Genomic DNA, 17557 nt, shown 5'->3' on the forward strand with positions numbered 1-17557 from the left:
ATCACAACTCTTGCTCATTTTCTAGGTGGACGTCTCATTTCTCTTAACAAGACTAGTTTAGAAGGAGTGACGTTCAGCGACGCCGCTGCCATCCTGCAGAACAGCCCCGACGAAGTTGAGCTCATTGTTTCTCAGCCTAAACGTAAGAGTTACTCTGCTGCGTCTTCTCTGTAATCTCTGTCTGTGTAGGGTTGGGGTGTGTAATCTCTCCTAGCTGCTTTCCTCGCAGACTCCCTGAAGGACATGCCGGGTTCCCTGAGTCAAAGCACTCTCGGTTTGTCATTGGAGAGGAGCTTTGGGTCACAGACCACCTTGAGTGGCACAGAGTTTCGGCCTCCTGTGGAGGAGCTGGAGGAGGCCATCATGTTGTCCAGCATGGCCACTCCAAAGCATAACAGAAAGCTCCACATTCCTGTCGTTCGGATACACGACGCTCAGGTAGGAGCCGACTTTGTTTCCATGGAGGATGTTTAACAGCTCAGACCGTTCCTAATGGTAAACTGATTAGGTGCTCTTAATAATTGGATGAAGCTCCGCGTCATTCACTGGTTTCAGAAAGAATACTCGAGTACACATCCCTCATCAGGAGGAGTGTTTGCAGCAAAGTTGGTGATGCAACACACTTAAATGGGCTTCTTTAAATAGATAACTTTTCACTGATCTAATTACTCGATCAACAGACTTTAATTTTCCTGAATTATACAATATAAGTGTATTGTACTGGTTGTAAAGTACCCGGAGATGACACTTGGTAATTGGAATCTGGAACAGTACAGATGGATTAAAATGACTTGAACTCAATTGAGCCAAACTCAAATTCATTGAACTAAGCTGACTTGATCTGAATTGTAACGAATTGAATGAAACTCAGCTTCACAACAAATATCATCTCAAGGTGTTTTATGATAAAATAAAATAAATACAATAAGAAAACATACATTCCTATCCATCCATCCATCCATTTTCCAAACCGCTTCTCCCTCATGGGGTCGCGGGGGGTGCTCTTAATTATAAAACAATGCAGTCAAGTTTACTTTATTATTCCTATCAACTCTGGCGGTGGTTTGATTTTTTTTTTTTTTTTTTTTGGCTGACAGGTGTGTTTTTGACCACCACAGGGAATAATTTTCCTCTTCTTATTTAACCTTAAAACAGTTTCAGCCAATGATAAAGGCATTTTTACTTGTTATTTTTATATATGAACTTAAGCTAAGGACAAATTACTCTAAGTGTAACGGATTAATTATACTTCAAATATTGTCTTATATAGCATAAATGGTACATACTGAAAAACCTATATGTACTTTAATGAGCTTATATGTGATAAACTAAAGTGTAGTCTATAACTGTGAAGTGGGGATGTCTGGGTAACGATTTCAATTCTCAAGATTTATAATTGATTATTTTCAATCCGATCCAATCTCAAATTGGATTGCTGGTATTAAAAAAAATAAATTAGCTGTTACCTGAATTACATAACTGTGAAGTTATGCAACATATTGATGCTGGTATTATAATAACATTGAACAGCAAATTATTAAAGTAAAGGTAGTTCATGTTGACCATAACAGAGCACTTGTTTAAGGACCAAACCTTCTCCCTGAATGTGAATACCCAAACAGGTTCAGGGTAGAAAGCAGAGGACGCCAGAGGTATCTACAGCTGCTATTTGGACACTAACCTGGTGCATTATTAAAATTATTACATTAAAAATTCACCTCCCAGAGTGGAGTGTGAGCCGGAAAACAAACATTTAAGTTCACAGTGGACAATGCGTTTTTTTAATTGATCTTTAGTTATGTTTGGGTATAAGAATCAATCTTTTGGAATTAATATGAGAATCGACTAAGAATTGGAAAACTGATTTTTTAAACACAGCCTTAGAAGTGTAACAAATATTTTGCACGGGAAATGCACTGCTTGCCCCTCTTCAATAAGGCAAACGTTTCAGGAACATCAAGTCCAAGACGAACTGACTGAACAACAGCTTCTTGGCAAAAGATAAGCTTAAGATAAGATAAGCTAATCTTATCTTATCTTATCTTAAAAGCTGTAAGGGTAATCGCCCGCTGCTGTTTGTTCATAGAAGAATATATGAACAAACAATCATGGGGTGTTTGTATTCAATCCCTTTGTTGCTAATAAATCCAAAGAAAAATTACTCCCACTATAGAAACCAAAGATAACCCAGAAGGAGTTGCAGAGCTCCACAGCAGAGGATCTGTCCATAGGACCACAATAATCCTGCATTACATAGAGCTGGGCTTAATGGGAGAGTGGCCAACACCAGCCTCACAGTTAAACATGGTGGTGGCAGCATCATCCTGCGGGAACGTTCTTCAGGAACAGGAAATTAGAAACTTGTCCCAGTCGAGGAAAAGATGGATGGTGCTAAATATAGGGATGTTGTCGGGCAGAACTTGTCAGTCTGCCTGTGATTTGAAACTGGGATCTTCCAGCAAGACGATGACCCGAAGCAAACTGCTGAAGCAACACTTGAGTGGTTTCAAGGGAAACGTTGAAATATGTTCAAAGCCAAGGGAGAATGCTCAAACAATCCATTTTGATTTCAGGTTGTGATGCGACAAAACAGGAAATCTCCCAAGGGGGGTGAATACTTTTGCACGGCCCTTAACCTAATGTGGCCGGAGGTGTTCTGGTTAGCTCATACAAATAAAAATACATTTTTTGTCCCAATTGTGAAATTTCACACCTGGCAGAAAATGAATGCTGCAATCAACCCAGAATAACTGTCCCCCAGTGGAACTCTGTGGTGGCAGCATCATTCTGTGGAGATGTTGATGGGAGGATGGGTGGTAGATAAGTTCAGAGACTATAAAAGACTTAAGAGGTTTTTTATACGCTTTTACACTACTTAGTGTTAATCTATTACAAACAATTTCAAGATAGCACGTGAAAGTTCAAGGAGTATTTTTGCTGAAGCACTGTATGTATTAACACATTTTGCTCACTGTTCCAAAGATAATTTACAAATCCCTTTAATGATTCATAAATTAATCATTAAAGGGATTTTTTCTGCTATATGCTGGTTTGTAAATGTTGATTCACCCTTCACCAGTGTAATCATAATCTACAAGGTTCTTCTGATTGTAGTTTGTAATATAATTATAATTCAGAATGTTCTGGGTAACATATATTATATTTAAATCTCTCTTTTGCTCCTTTTTAAATATAAATGTTTTAGCTTTTTTCCTGCTGCTTACAATACACAGCTGTACTGTAAATGGTCTGTTCTTCTTACCTGGTTGGAGTCAAAAAGTATTTTTCCTTTCTGTGTCCCTTTTTAGGATGTGGCTCCAAGGTCCCCGTCCATCTTAAGCCTTAAAACAGGAGAGCGCTTCACTGTGGAGATAAAGAAAAGTGGCGGAAGCCTTGGCATAAGTGTCACAGTGAGTGACCTTTTTCTTCCTCTTTTATTTAGGACTATTAACTTTATTTTTCTATGTGGGGTGAGTGGATTTTACTGCCTTCGGTCAGTTCTGACCCTGAACTATGAATTACTAAAGCCAAATAGTCTCTCAGTAGCAGGGCACACATTGCAGAAGCCGTGGTATCTACATCCTTAGTGAGCGTGAATGATCTGGCTCATTTCAGGGCTGTGACTTTGAATAATTACATCTTTGTTGTCTCTGGGTTTTTTTAAAAGGGAGGAATAAACACCAATGTGCAATTTGGGGGCGTTTACATCAAGAGTTTGGTGCCTGGAGGAGCCGCTGAGCGAGACGGACGCATTCAGATTGGTATTCATCTTTAATCTTGAGGAGTGAAATAAAAAATACAGTAGGAAAATGAAGTAGTTAAAAATAAATATTATAGTTTTGATAACTTGTTTATAAAAATGTTTATGAAGCCATGTGTTACAAATGTAATTATGGGGATGTTTTGGTAAATAGCCTTCCATTTGCTATCCCTGAGATACAAACTTTGATTGATGTCCTTTTGACAGATAAGAATTTCCCCAGGATCCTGTGTAGTATCGTAATGTATTTTAGGCATTCAAAACATTTAATTTAAAAATATGCTGAAGGGACACAGTTTAACATCTAACACACTTTGATTTAAAAAGAAAAATTGTTTTTAGCATTATAGAAGTGTACCACAGTGTCTGCTTCTGTTTCCTTTATATTCAGTGAGCAGGAAAAATTTTTTAAAATAGAAAAAATATATATATTTTGTTAATAAGCCTGTGTATGTTGACTCACTCACACACATGCTAACCATCTTCATATTGATGCTGCTAATTGCGATGAGATCTGTTTTGTGCACATGACAGGTGACAGACTGCTGGAGGTTGATGGGTCCAACCTGAGGGGAGTGACTCACCAACAGGCTGTCGAGTGTCTGAAGAGGAGTGGGGAGGTACTCATGAACAGATTTACACACTGGCACACTCTATAAAAACAAATAAAACATTTAAACTGACTGATGTTTGCAGGGAAAAAAACAACTGAACAGTTACAAAACATATTTTTTTACATTTATCATTTTAGAGATGCCACAATCTGAATTGTATGACTGATTTTTTGGTGTCAGGTTTTTAGAAAGCTTTGAAAGTGATACCAATCAATTCAATTCAATTTTATTTATATAGCGCCAATTCATGAAACATGTCATCTCAAGGCACTTTATAAAGTCAAATTCAATCATATTATACAATCTTTGCCCATTCTAGTTTTCAAAATATTTTTGATTGTAACATAAAAAGCTACAACAAAAGCACTGAAAATATTTATTCAACCATTGTTATATCTATTGTCTGAACCAGGTCTGCAGCCATAGTAATTTTTCTGGCATGTGGCTGATTGTAACAAAAAATATTTTGAAGTCATCTTTTACACACAGTAAATATGAAACACTAAAGGAAATATCAGTTTTTAAGGGTTCTCCCATTGGAATACTTTATTATATTTTCGCAACAGAATGACACTACAAGTGCAATTTTTTGTTTTGTTTTGTTTTTGGGTTTTTTTTGCTTTTTTGTTGTTGTTGTTTTACAATTAAGATAAAAAATATTCATACCCTTGGCAAATTTTGAAAAAAACTTGAAAGATAATAAACCAATAATAAAAAAGTTATCAATTTGGAAAATTGTATGTTAGGTATTCTGATGATTTATCTTTGCTGATGAGGTTGGAAGGCCTCTGTACTATTGCCCTAATCTTAAACTCCCACCACAGATTATTTATCAGATTCAAGTCTGAACTTGAATGCTGGGCTGGGCCGCTCCAAAATGTTGATTTGCTTCCTCTCAGTAGAAACATGTTATCGGAAGATTTAAAGTTTCATTTAACGTGCTTTATTTTGCAAAGTGGGCCATCTGGTTATGTATTATTGTTGTCTTGTGCATTTTATTAAGGGGTTTACGGGTGTCCATCTGTTCCTTGAAGGTGGTGAACCTGCTACTGGAAAGAGAGCCTACAGTTGTCCTGGAGCACAGACCTGAGTCACCCTGTCTTCCCATGATTCACAGTCCATCATACACTCAGCCGACCCCTAGGACAGACGTCTCTGTGGAAACAACCTTGAGTGGTCGAGCCAAGGACTACAACTTTGTGACGGATGGTGAGAGGAAGGAGCAAATGCACCTCCTAAAATAAAAAAAGCAACAACAAATCTCTCTCTCTCTCTCTCTCTCTCTCTCTCTCTCTCTCTCTCTCTCTCTCTCTCTCTCTATAGTGTAGTGAGGACCATGCGTTGTTTGCTGTTGCTTTTCAGTCATTTTCAACCCTTCCTATGCCCTAACCTTAACCTAAATTCAATTCAAATTATGTCGTAAATCTTACCATTAGCAAAATACAAAGTGAGGACCAGCAAAATGTCCTCACTTTGTTACAAACGGTCCTCACTTTAATGGTGAAATAAAAAGAATGGTCCTCACTGTGATGCCTAAACAGGAACACACAAACGCACGCAGGGCCCAGGGGTGATTGTGAGCCATCTGACAGCTACATTGTGCTACTTGTCAGAGGCATCCAGAACTGATGCTGCCTCAGTCCCTTGAGTCTGCACGCACTGAAACCTTGAAGCTGCCCATTTCCTGTCTGAGCTTGGCTATAAAAACATCTCCCTATCTACTACAGACCCTCACTTTTCTTTGTTGGAATAATAGAAGAAAATGTACAAAATTACACACTTAATGATTTGCAGATAGATGATGGGGGGAAACTCACGTTCTTTCTCTTTGGTGTCGTCTCTCTTTTCACAGAAAACACTCACGAAGTGGTTCTGAAAAAGAGCTTGTCCGGTCTTGGCTTCAGCTTTTACATCTCACAGCTACGCTCAGGAGCAGACCGCGGCAGCGTGGTGCGCATCAAACGCCTGTTCCCCGGCCAGCCCGCACAAGAGAGCGGTCTGTTACGAGAGGGCGACGTCATTTTGTCCGTCAACAGAGAACCCGTGAAAGATCTCTCCTACCAGGTTGGGTTTCCACATTTAAAATGCCGTCATAGTTGTAGTTTTATGGTTTGTATTTTTCCATAACAGTAAAATGTGAGCACAGCAATACGGAGGTGAAGTTTTTGCATCACCTATGTGTTTTCTTTGACTTATATAAATTATTAGACCACTGGCCGTGTTCTCTGTACACCTTGGTCACATCGTGGTCAAAGATTCACCTCCTTTTCAATCTAGTACCACTGATTAGCGAGTTAGTTGTGTCAGAGTGTCTGAGCCCTTACACTTTTACACATTTTGTAATGTTACAACCACAAACATCAACACATTTTATTGGGGTTTTGAAGTTAAAGCTATAGTTGATAATCCTGTTCAGAAACACTTTTTCTTATACTGGGTAAAATTGTCCTTCCATCCTGACAGTAGTTAATACATTATGTATTCAGAAAAAGGAGGTTAAAATAATTCCTCTCTGTGAGAGCTGCAGGCCTGTAAAACCTCTGATCAATCACTCCCATTCAGTCCGATTTGTTAGAGTTTTGGTCCACACCCCCATCTGTCCCTCAGGTTCTGGGGGTATCACCTCATCTATTGGTTGTCCAACAAGCCATCATTCTGACGCGTTTATGTAGCGCCATTGTACGTGTGCGTTCCTTGTTAGTTTCTGCTTGCTGGCTCCGGATACAAACACTTCTTGTGTTTGTATCCGGGTAGCTTAGTGGTTAGCTTCTCTGTTAGCCGTTCATTATAGCTCCGCTGCTCTCACTGTATACTTTTAACATGGCTCAGAGTCACAAGAAGCAAACTGCGTTCATGTTTTATGGTATGAGAAAAAGAGGAAGGTCTCAGTAGGAAGAAATAGGACCAGAGTGAATATGGGAGATTGTTTTCATGCGGTTCCCACTGAGGAGCGGAAGATCAGGTAAGAAGGTCTTGTGCATGTACAGTTATTCAGAAAGGGACTTAAGGAAACTCCCGGACAAATCGCCGACTCTAGCTATGAAGGACAACACAAAGTAGATTATAATTGTAAAGTGGATTAAAAATGATACACGGATTTGAAAACCCTTTAACATTTAAACATCTGAAATGTAACATGCACTTGGTTGCAGCATGCCTGAGTCAATACATTTAAAGAACACCTTTTACTGCAATTACAGCTGCAAGTCTTTTGAGATCAAGAGATGCATTTTTGCTTTAACTTTAACTGATTAAATGAGAATTTAATCAAGCAAGGAACTGTAAAGCTCAGTTTTAAAATCTTGCCACAGATTGTTTATAGGACTTGGGTTCGGACTTTGAATGTAACTTTTGTTATTCTCATACTGCTGAAAGCCAAAGTGTTTTGCAGCCTCTAATATAGAAGGATATTTGTACCAGGTTTTGATTTGTGTGCTGGCTACTTCGGCCAGGTCTTCCTTCTAACAGATATTCCTAATCTTAGTGGGACTCAATGGTGATTTAGCTCCATTTCTCATCCCATCAACTCTCACTTGATTACTTAGTCACAGCATAATGCTGCCACCATCATGTGTCACAGTGGAGATGGTTTTCTGCAACATGCAGGGTTTTATAAGTGGACCAAAAAGCGGGATTTTTGATTTTTCTAATTAGGTGTCTTCTGAAGGGAATTGGTTGTGCTGAATTTTAATTAGGGGATAAATACAAATACATGCCTCACTGTCTGTCTTATAAAAATACGTTGAGAATACATTGAGCCTGTGCTAAGGATACACAGTACAAACAGGCGACCTGATATTTAGATGAATGAATGGGGTTCTATCTGCCGGATTTGGTTCTCTCTCAAGGGTTTTTGGTTCATCGTCCTTTTCTGCTTCATTTCAGAGAGTTTTGTTCCTGCTACGAGGAGCCCCATCCGAAGTTCGCCTGCTGATCTGTCGGCCCCCTCCTGGTGTACTTTATGAAGTAAATGACAACACGTTGGTAAGCTAAAAAAAAAAATAATAAAAATACAAAGATCACTCCTAAAAAGCGTTGCAGTGCAGACATTAATCTGTAGCAACTGTCCTGATTCTCACCTTACCCCGTAGAGTCCTGTACCCGTTCGTGGGATTCGATCCAGATCTCTGGACCTCCGACTTGGAGAAGACTACAGCCAGCTCCTTAAGTCTCCAAGTGATGTCAACATACATGAGCAGGCCGTGCCCCCCGCCAACGAAGAGGGTCTGGCCAACAGCACAGAGAATATCCCAGATCCTCCCACACCTTTACCACCCCCAGAAAGCGAGATAAGTCTGGAGAACGATATGCAGGAGGCCTTCCCTCCTCCTCCATCTCCTCCACGCACCCCTCCTTCCCCGACGTCACCCACATCCCCTCCGTCGCCAGTCTCACCCGTATCACCCACCTCACCGGCTTCGCCCGCACCTCCCTCTCCACCGACTCCACCCGAGCCCCAACCAGCTGCTGGGACACAGGGAGAACAGAGGGAAGGAGACACAGAGAGGAGGAAAAGGGAAGAAGAAGAGGAGGAGGCTTCAGCAACGCTGAGCACAGCTTTGATGCTTATGGACGTTTATGCTAAAACTGCCTCTAAACCTGTTTATACCAGGTACCCTGTAACATGCCGACCAGACATTATGCACCTAGCGTACGTTTAAAGCTTTTGTTTTTAGGATTATAGATTAAGTAAGGGATAATGCCAGACGAGGTGTCCATCATCAGAAATTAATGGACGACGCGGAGGCATGAACCGTTCGTGGATTTCTGATAATGGACACCTTGGAGGGCGTTATCCAACTTATGCCATGGTCACATACAAAATAAATAAATATCAAATGAATTATTAATACTGTAAGGTCTTTTTCACCGTTAAAATCATAATATTTTCACAAGAAGCAGCTGAGAGAACTATATAATATCTCTCTTTTTGACACCAAGGTGTCGGCGGTCTTGCCATTACCAGCTAACGTTCGAGACAGCGCAATAATTTCGAACAATCAGGCTATTTGACCTGAACTTTTTTATAGGTGTCCTATAACACTTTAAACGGACACCCTGCAGCCAATCAGAGTCGAGTATTCTCCCAGACCATGGTATAAGATAAAATAAGATAATCTTAAGATAAGATAACTCCAATTTAACATTGTTATAAACTTCTCATACTGACACTGTAATTACTGCCTTGCTAAAGTATTCACAACCCTTGAGCTTTTCCAAATTTTTTCAGATTTTATCGGGATTTGATGTGATGGAGCAAAACACGGTGGGGTAGAATTAGGAAGTGGAATAGCAATCATTTCTTATCTTAAAAAGTATGACTATCTAAAAGGTGCTGCACATCTCGCATTCATTAATTTGTTAAATAATTTTCAAAAACAATTAAGTCTTTTGGGGGTATTTTCTACCTGCTTTGCACATTTGAAGGCTGACATTTGTGTCTCTTATTCTTTGAAAAAAACACAAGCTCTGTCAGATTAGATTAAAAGGCACCAGTGAACAGCCACGTTTAAGTCTTGATGCGGTTTCCTTTTATTGTTTGTTTGCTTTGTATAATTATTTCTATTAAGCGTTGAATATTAACAAATGCAGAACAAAGAGAAGATTCTTGGAACAATGCTCACATATTTACATTTATATGTCACTTATGTATACACACAAGTACACTCCCCTGCCCCACCATGCAAACAACATAAGGGACACTCACCCAAAGAACCAAAGAAGGGATAAAGCTGTGTACCGTTGATACATTGGGGTGTTTCCTAATGTTCACCAATGTTCCCTCAAAGGCCTTCACGGAGCAGCTGCGTTTATACTGAAACTGAGGCACACCCAGGTGGATGCCTTTTAATTAAGAGCTGACTTCTAAAAGCAATTTTCTGCACTCTAGGGTGTCAGAGGAAAGGGGACAGAATAAAAGTGCTAGCCATACTTTTTTAAGTTTTGGAAAACTACGTCCCTCTCCCTTTGTGGTTTTTTTTTTTTTTTTTTTTTTTTTTTTTTGTCAAACCTAATCCCAATAGAATACTTTGACATCGATCGTTTTAATGTGGCAAAAACGCGGGAAGTTTCAGTGGGTGGGAATGATTTTTGCAAGACCCTGTAAATGTCATGCTAACGTGTTCATTTAACTGAATTCAAACAACACTAAAGCATAATATCGCACCACGATCTCTCTGTTTTAAACTAGGTTTTATTCACAGTTTGCTTACAGATGAAATTGACAGAGTTACGATGTTTGCATGAATAATAACACGGCACGCATTTCTTGTTGTGTTTGTGAATTTGCAGTGGGGTCAGACAGGAGACGGATGGAAGTGTGACCTACTGCCTTATGGGAAATGGACTGACTATCATGGCCGATGAAGAGTACCTGACCATCAGCTCCACCCTAGAGCCCCCTCACAGCCTTCCCTCCAACAGCACACCAACAACCAGCGTCGAAGGGCCCGACTCTCAAACTCAGAACAGCTTTCAGGGTCCAGACCCCGCCCCACACGCCCCCACCGCCTCCAACGTCGCGCCCCTCGTCTTCTCCTCGGACATGGACACCACCTGCTCCCTCACCTACCCATCTCAGCCGCTCACAACGCAGCCCCCCAAAACGAAGCACCATCCCATCCAACAGGGGCTTCTTCCGAGCCACTTCAAGGCGACGTCCAAGAACATTCGTCCCACCGTGCCTCCCCCGCAGCCCCCGCCCATCACGCCGATCACAGCCCAAATTATCTCCTCTGTGCCTCCCTGCGCTGGAGTGCCCGCTCCAACGCTGCCTTCCACGGTGCTGCCCTGCCCTGCCCAGATTCAGTCCCAGCTGAGAGAGGAGCCAGAGAGGAAAGGAAGGGAATACATGGATGATTTTTTTGACGAAGAGCTGGATGAGGAGGAGGAAGAGAGTCGGAGGAAGGCAAGAAAAACGTCACTACTATTCAGTTATGTAATATTTCAGTGTTTTGCAAAAAGAAATTAATTAGCAGGTTGTCTCTAACCTTTTTTGCAAAGTTTTCAAATTACCATGAAATTATTTCATCTTTATGCAAAAGAAATAAGAGTTCTGATGATGCACCTTGAAAGACACAATATTCCAAATCGCCACAAATGTTTAAATTAAAGGGGTATGTTTGGGAAAGAACATAAAGGTTTAGAGAAATATTTTTTTTCTAAAATAAAGTAGGGTTAAAACTTTAATATTTATATGCTACCTGCTTGTAGGTCCTTCATGGAGTATGAATGCAGATTTGTTTGAGCCCACAGACTAAAGTTACTCAGAGACGGACCAAGACCAAATCAGATCTCTGCCATTATAAAGCAGCTCCGGTCACAAAAGATCACATTTATGAACCTTTGAACTATCGCCATGTTTGCATTGCGCCATCTATTATACACAACCTGGTGATTATTTGCATCATGGGAAGTGGGAAATGGAGTTAGGAGGCATTGCAGCTCCCACCAATGTGAGCGAAACATTCATCCAGGAACTGCTTGTTACCGAAATAACTAAAATAAAATAAATAAACTTAAATGACCTAAAATAAATAAAATTTAAAATCTATGCAATATTGTTCACCTTACTTTGTTATTTTTACATCCAACAGTTACTCGAACAAGGCTTTAGATGTTCTGTGTTTTACTCAGGAAGGTCAGTGGTGGCACACCACCTCAAAACCTCCATTTCCAGCATAAATAATATGGAACGCCAAAGTGCTCACAATTAAACATATAAATAAAACATTATGGCATAATAATTTTCTTGAATAAATAAAAGGCAAATACACAAAGTGACAATAAAACTGTCAAATGCATTTAAAATGATCACCTCATTATTAGGAAATATCGTTTCATTCTTCTTTTAAAATGTGCACGATAATATAAAAAAAAAAGATTTCACCTAAATTCTTTTTCACAGTGATAGAAATTATTTTTGAGGCATTATCATTTACTTCAAGTAATTTTTATTTAATATAAATGTAATTTAGTTAAAAGTCAGATTTTATTTCATAATGGTATTTTCCCAAATGGCCTATTTAGTTCAAAATAGGGCTGGACGATATAGAATAAAAGTATATTGATAAAATAGAAATCATATTGGTCGATATTGATAATTGTCAAAACAATTCAAAATATACATTTTGAGTGCAGCACTGATCATTTTATGCTGTTGCTTCATGACCTATTTTTAAATTTAACCAACTTTTTACAAAACTGTAAGTGTTAAAAAAGGAAAAAAAGAACATGTGCTCTCTGAAGCCTGATGGAGCTTTCCTGGGTTTGTGATTGGTTGGGAGGATGTCATGACTGTAGTATTAACCTACATGATAGGCTAGAATGCACTGTTATTTTATTGAACTTTTTATTGAACTCTGTTTTTCATATTGAAGCATTCGTCTATCGATCGATATATATCGTTAATGAATTATTGTTCAGCCCTAGTTCATAATGACACTTTTCTTCAGAAGCACTTTGCCTGCCAGTCACCGTCAGCAGGTTGGGCCTGCACCCCCATTGGGGGATCCTTAGAAAACGATTTGTTTTTCCCTGGTGCTCCATGGACAGCTTACATGGGAGTACGCACTGCACCTTCAGACCTGACTTGGAAGTCCGTGTTGAATTGCTTTCGGCAGGGTAAAAAAAGCAACCAATCATGCAACTCCCCGCCCAGTTTCTCTTCTTTGGCAAGCAAAGTGCTTCTTTTATTAATTTATTTTATTCTGAGCAGTTCCATAAAATAATTCTTGCCTTGTGATTTTGTAACCACCCAACACAAATGTGACCTCGGTTTAAAGGTTAATGAACTATTGTCCACAGTTACTGCTATGATGCATGCGATGTTGCAGATGCTTTAAGAGAGTATACGTCTGCTTCTCTCAGAGTTGCTGCTCTCTTCAGTCTTAGGGTTAAAACTAAACAGATGTAAACCACTACCTGCTTATAACCTTTTAACAGGCCTGTAGGTTCTTGGTCTAAACCGCAATTGTAAAGATCGCTGTGGTTTTGAACAAGGCGTGTATTCACATTGTTTCTACCCCATAGGGTATGATTAAAGAGTTTGAGCTCACAGTGGTTCTGACCAAGTCCAGGAGCGGCAGCTTTGGGTTCACCATCACCCGCAGCAAGCTGGACAACTGCTACTACATACAGGAGATCCTGGACAACCCCGCAAAGGCAGATGGGCGACTCAGGGCCGGCGACAGGCTCATCACGGTGCACACCCTTCTGCACATTTAAATGTCTCTTTTTAGTAACGAGACATGTGCTTTTACTGGTTTTTTTTTATCTTTTTCTACAGGTAAATGGGCACAATGTCACCAGTGTGGCAGACGATGTTGCCATGACTATACTCCGGTCATCTCCTAGAAGGCTGAATATGACGCTGGGCAGAGCAGTCAGCAACCTCGTGGCTCCGCCTCCCTGCGACAGCCTGCCGGACATCGTTCTCCACAAGACGCCTTCGGGACAGCTGGGTGGGAGCCGGCGCGTTAAATGTCGGATTCTGAGACGCACCGGTTAGATCGATCGGCGGTATTTAAACGCGTGAGTGCTTGTGTCCTTCCCAGGAATAAAGCTGACAGGTGGCATTGGCAGCAAGTGGCAGGGCATCTACTGCTTGGAGGTGGTGCCGGGCTCTCCCGCCAGCGAGGAGGGCAGCGTCAAGCCCAATGACAAGATCCTGTACATCTGCGGCAGGTGCACCCTGGGAATGACGTTAGAGGACGCAGTCAAAGCCTGCGAGATCGCCCCTCGTAAGGTCAAGCTGAAAATTATCCGGTATGTGTTGGTTGGCCTTTGGGCTAAAATTAAACACAAATACTTTCTGATGTTAGTGTTTGTATTTTTTAAATTCATCCATGGCCTTTTTTGGTTTCTGTGTGACAGGGAAGACCAGCCAGTCACCTCCAAAGCTAAGTGGAACGGTAAGTGGAACAGCTCAGAGGGAATGGCCACATTGTTTGGATGTTGTGAATCAGCTGCACCGAAAGAACTGCTTAGAAACCAGATATGTTTGCGCTCAACTCGTCTGAGTTCAATCATTACCAGATAAGTGTTCCTGGAAGCGCAATAATGGCTTGTCTGTGCATGTTGCGCCCCCCTTTTTTTTTGTATGCCAAGACGATAGATTTGATTCAAAGGCATAATGTCATTAACAGGCCTGTTTGACTGGAAAAAGGACAAGAAGTTCTTCGCTCGTTTTGACGAAGTTGCCTCTCCTGAGAGAGAGTTTGCTGCTGAAGACAGTAAGTTCTTCTTTCGTTTTTGTTTCTCCCCCCGCATCTCTATTTAATTCTCCATTCAGCTTCTCCAAACTCTCCATGATCATTTTTTTAGTTTACAACACGGTTCCCTGTCAGACCTTAGCTTATTGTGCGACTGTCAGTGCGAAGCTGAGCTCGATGCTAACAGATACCTCTCTCAGCCGCTCTGTGTGTGTGTGTGTGTGTGTGTGTGTGTGTGTGTGTGTGTGTGTGTGTGTGTGTGTGTGTGTGTGTGTGTGTGTGTGTGAGCTCTGAATGGTGATAGACAGATCCTGGGCTCACACGGTGGAATTAATAATTAGCGAGCCCTCCACTGGAGTATTGGACTCCAAAGCCAGCGGCATCACACGCAGATACACACATGTATACACACACACACACACACACGCACACACACACATTAGGACCTTTGCAGGCAGTGGTCTACTGGACAGATAGCTCAGTTGCCTGGTGACAGAACATAGAGCAGCAGAGGACACTGCAGAGGGTCGTTCTGAACAGATCAGCCTTGTTCATCTGTCGCAGGGGAGACGCATCCATCAACACTTCTTTTTGGAAAATGGCAGAGGAGGTGGGAGGTCGGTGTGTTTTCGTTTCAGTTGCTTCATAGAGGAGAGCAAAGGGGAGCGTACTACTGATATGAGGGCCTAATTCAAGACACCAGAGCTCCAGAGCTTTTTACCTGCTTGATAAATGCTCTTTTCAGATTATGATCATAGTGGTATTATCATGGTATCCTAGTATCAGAATGTGTCTTTGTTTTTTTGGGTGATTTTGCATTAGGAGCGTCTCGATCTGTTCCTTTTTTGTTTTTCAGCTGAAGCTGCACGCAGGTCTACGGAGAGGTTGAGATGTCGTTCGCTTACCCAAGGACAGGATGTAAGTCTCTGAAAGAGGGTTTGCTTCCTCCAGTTATCACTTGTTGCTTGTGTGCATCTTACAGCTGCTTGTATACTTTTAGCCGTTCATCTTTTGGCAAACATGTGAAAGTCTGTAGAAGGATTTTCTGAGGATGACCTATCTGATCGTTCCTGTCCTATACTTTATTAAAATGTATAAAATCAATGTCATGAGCCTTCCAGAAAACTCCATAGCTTTAAAGTGCGGGGAAATAGCATGCTACATTTTACCAGTGGTGTTCGGGAGGTTTCAGTGTCTGCTTTCTATTTTTAACTGGAATAAGAAAGCTGCTTTAATGTTTTGACAGCGGCTCATCTACGGCGCTTAGAGCTTAATCAGTTTTTTTCTTTCTTTAACAATGTCACTTACTTGACACGTAAGGCTACAGTCTGACGAGGTTTGCGTAAGAAGCTCTTTGCTGGTTTAAGCATATGTACTCTTTTTTTTTTGATAATTTAGCCAGCCCTCAAACATATTTCCATTTAACTGAGTCCAGACAAAACTTAAAGAAAAACCTTTCGTTTGATAAAGTTGGTGATATGTTTATAACACCTAAACATTTAATGATTAGCCCCCTCTGGAGCTGCACTGATGGCTCTGGTCTGTGTGCACCCACAGACTCGTGCTTCTGCTGATGTCGTGTGCGCTTCAAAGCAGGCTGGTGGAATTGTGGGACCAAATCTGCATAGCTTATAGCTCACAGTATGTGTAAGATATGTGTTAAGGATTTCCCCTGTATCTGGCTCAGTTTGGTGCTGTATTCTTTATGTCCAAGTTCATTTTAGTGCTTTAAATACAAGCAATGCTGCACCATGTTCAACATGTGATGGCTCAGTTTAATACAAAAAAAAATGGCTGGCCACAAAAAATGTAGTTGCCCACGGGGCGGTCTATAAAAATCTGAGTTTTGTTTGGGTCTCTGGATTGCAACCATTTTAAAATGATGTGAGGAACGTCCCTGGCATTTTCTTCTTAGAAATCTTTGTTTTCACATTTCTCAGTTCGAATGTTGAACATGTCAACCAATCAATCGAGTTTTATTTATAGTGCTTGACTCACCCAAAGCGCCGGCAAGTCCATAAAATGAAATAAATAAAAACACCAAATAAGCAATCAACTACAACCTGTGACACAATCTTTGCCCTTCAGAGCTGCATTATGCAAGTGGAGTTCAAGAAACCAGAAGGCGGAGGCCTCGGCTTCGCTTTGGTCGGGGGAACTAATGGCAGCATGCTCAGAGTGAGAGAAATCTGCTCCGGGGGAGTGGCTGAGCAGGACGGCCGGCTGAAAGTCGGGGACATCCTTTTAGAGGTAACAAACCGTCATAAAAACACCACTGCTTTGTTTTTTTGTCTTCTTTTCGTCTGATTATCTGACTGCCGTGCCAGGTGAACGGCGTGATCGTGTCCGGGCTGAGCCACAGTAAGGTGGTGGACATCCTGCGAAAGGCTGAGGGGACAGTGCAGCTCACCATCTGCAGAGACATCCTGCCTCTAACCTACTCTGAGTCACCTACGCCGCCAAACATGTCTGTCCACACGGAGGCTGTTTTAGCAGAGCAGCCGGCTCATGTGTCCAACTCTGATATCTGCTCAGCGCCTGAAGGCTTGCAGGATAGGCAAGCTGAGCACCCCGCTGGTATGATGTCTAACGTCTCTCTTTCCTCTCATCAGTTTGACTCAGTTTCCCTCGATTTAACGCCTTAAATTAATCTTATATTTGAGTTGCATAATCTCACACTGTAAGTACATTTATTCAGAAGGGAATATCCTTTTGCAAAATTATAGTTGTCACTTTTAATAGATTTATTTCTATTGTCAGTTAAATAAATAGAAGCATTTTTTTTATTTATACTTTGCTTTATGACTATTAGTGCTTTTAGGGACTTTATTAATTTGGGAATTATTAATGACTTCATGTTCCCCTTGCCTTGTGCAATGTGAAGTAAAGCTAAGGCCAGGTTCTCTAAGCCACTCTTTAAAATGGGAAAGACTAGAGAGCATGTCAGTAAAGTCAGGAGGAGGAGAGATGAG

The 17557-nt window shown here is 41.0% G+C and overlaps 1 protein-coding gene across 1 annotated transcript in view; it reads left to right on the forward strand.

Moving 5' to 3' along the window:
- Positions 1–17557, forward strand: part of ptpn20 (protein tyrosine phosphatase non-receptor type 20) — a 44797-nt gene that overhangs the window by 16189 nt on the left and 11051 nt on the right. The window contains exons 21-38 of the mRNA XM_012880529.3: positions 26–142; positions 230–438; positions 3309–3410; positions 3668–3761; positions 4295–4380; positions 5409–5583; positions 6227–6438; positions 8260–8358; positions 8466–8986; positions 10666–11281; positions 13405–13575; positions 13661–13835; positions 13929–14139; positions 14248–14285; positions 14520–14606; positions 15442–15503; positions 16674–16835; positions 16913–17162. Coding sequence (XP_012735983.2) covers positions 26–142; positions 230–438; positions 3309–3410; positions 3668–3761; positions 4295–4380; positions 5409–5583; positions 6227–6438; positions 8260–8358; positions 8466–8986; positions 10666–11281; positions 13405–13575; positions 13661–13835; positions 13929–14139; positions 14248–14285; positions 14520–14606; positions 15442–15503; positions 16674–16835; positions 16913–17162 — 3387 coding nt within the window. The remainder of the gene's footprint in view (positions 1–25; positions 143–229; positions 439–3308; positions 3411–3667; positions 3762–4294; positions 4381–5408; positions 5584–6226; positions 6439–8259; positions 8359–8465; positions 8987–10665; positions 11282–13404; positions 13576–13660; positions 13836–13928; positions 14140–14247; positions 14286–14519; positions 14607–15441; positions 15504–16673; positions 16836–16912; positions 17163–17557) is intronic.

This window comes from Fundulus heteroclitus, chromosome 22 (genome assembly GCF_011125445.2).
Source record: "Fundulus heteroclitus isolate FHET01 chromosome 22, MU-UCD_Fhet_4.1, whole genome shotgun sequence".
NCBI classification, from domain to species: Eukaryota; Metazoa; Chordata; class Actinopteri; order Cyprinodontiformes; family Fundulidae; genus Fundulus; species Fundulus heteroclitus.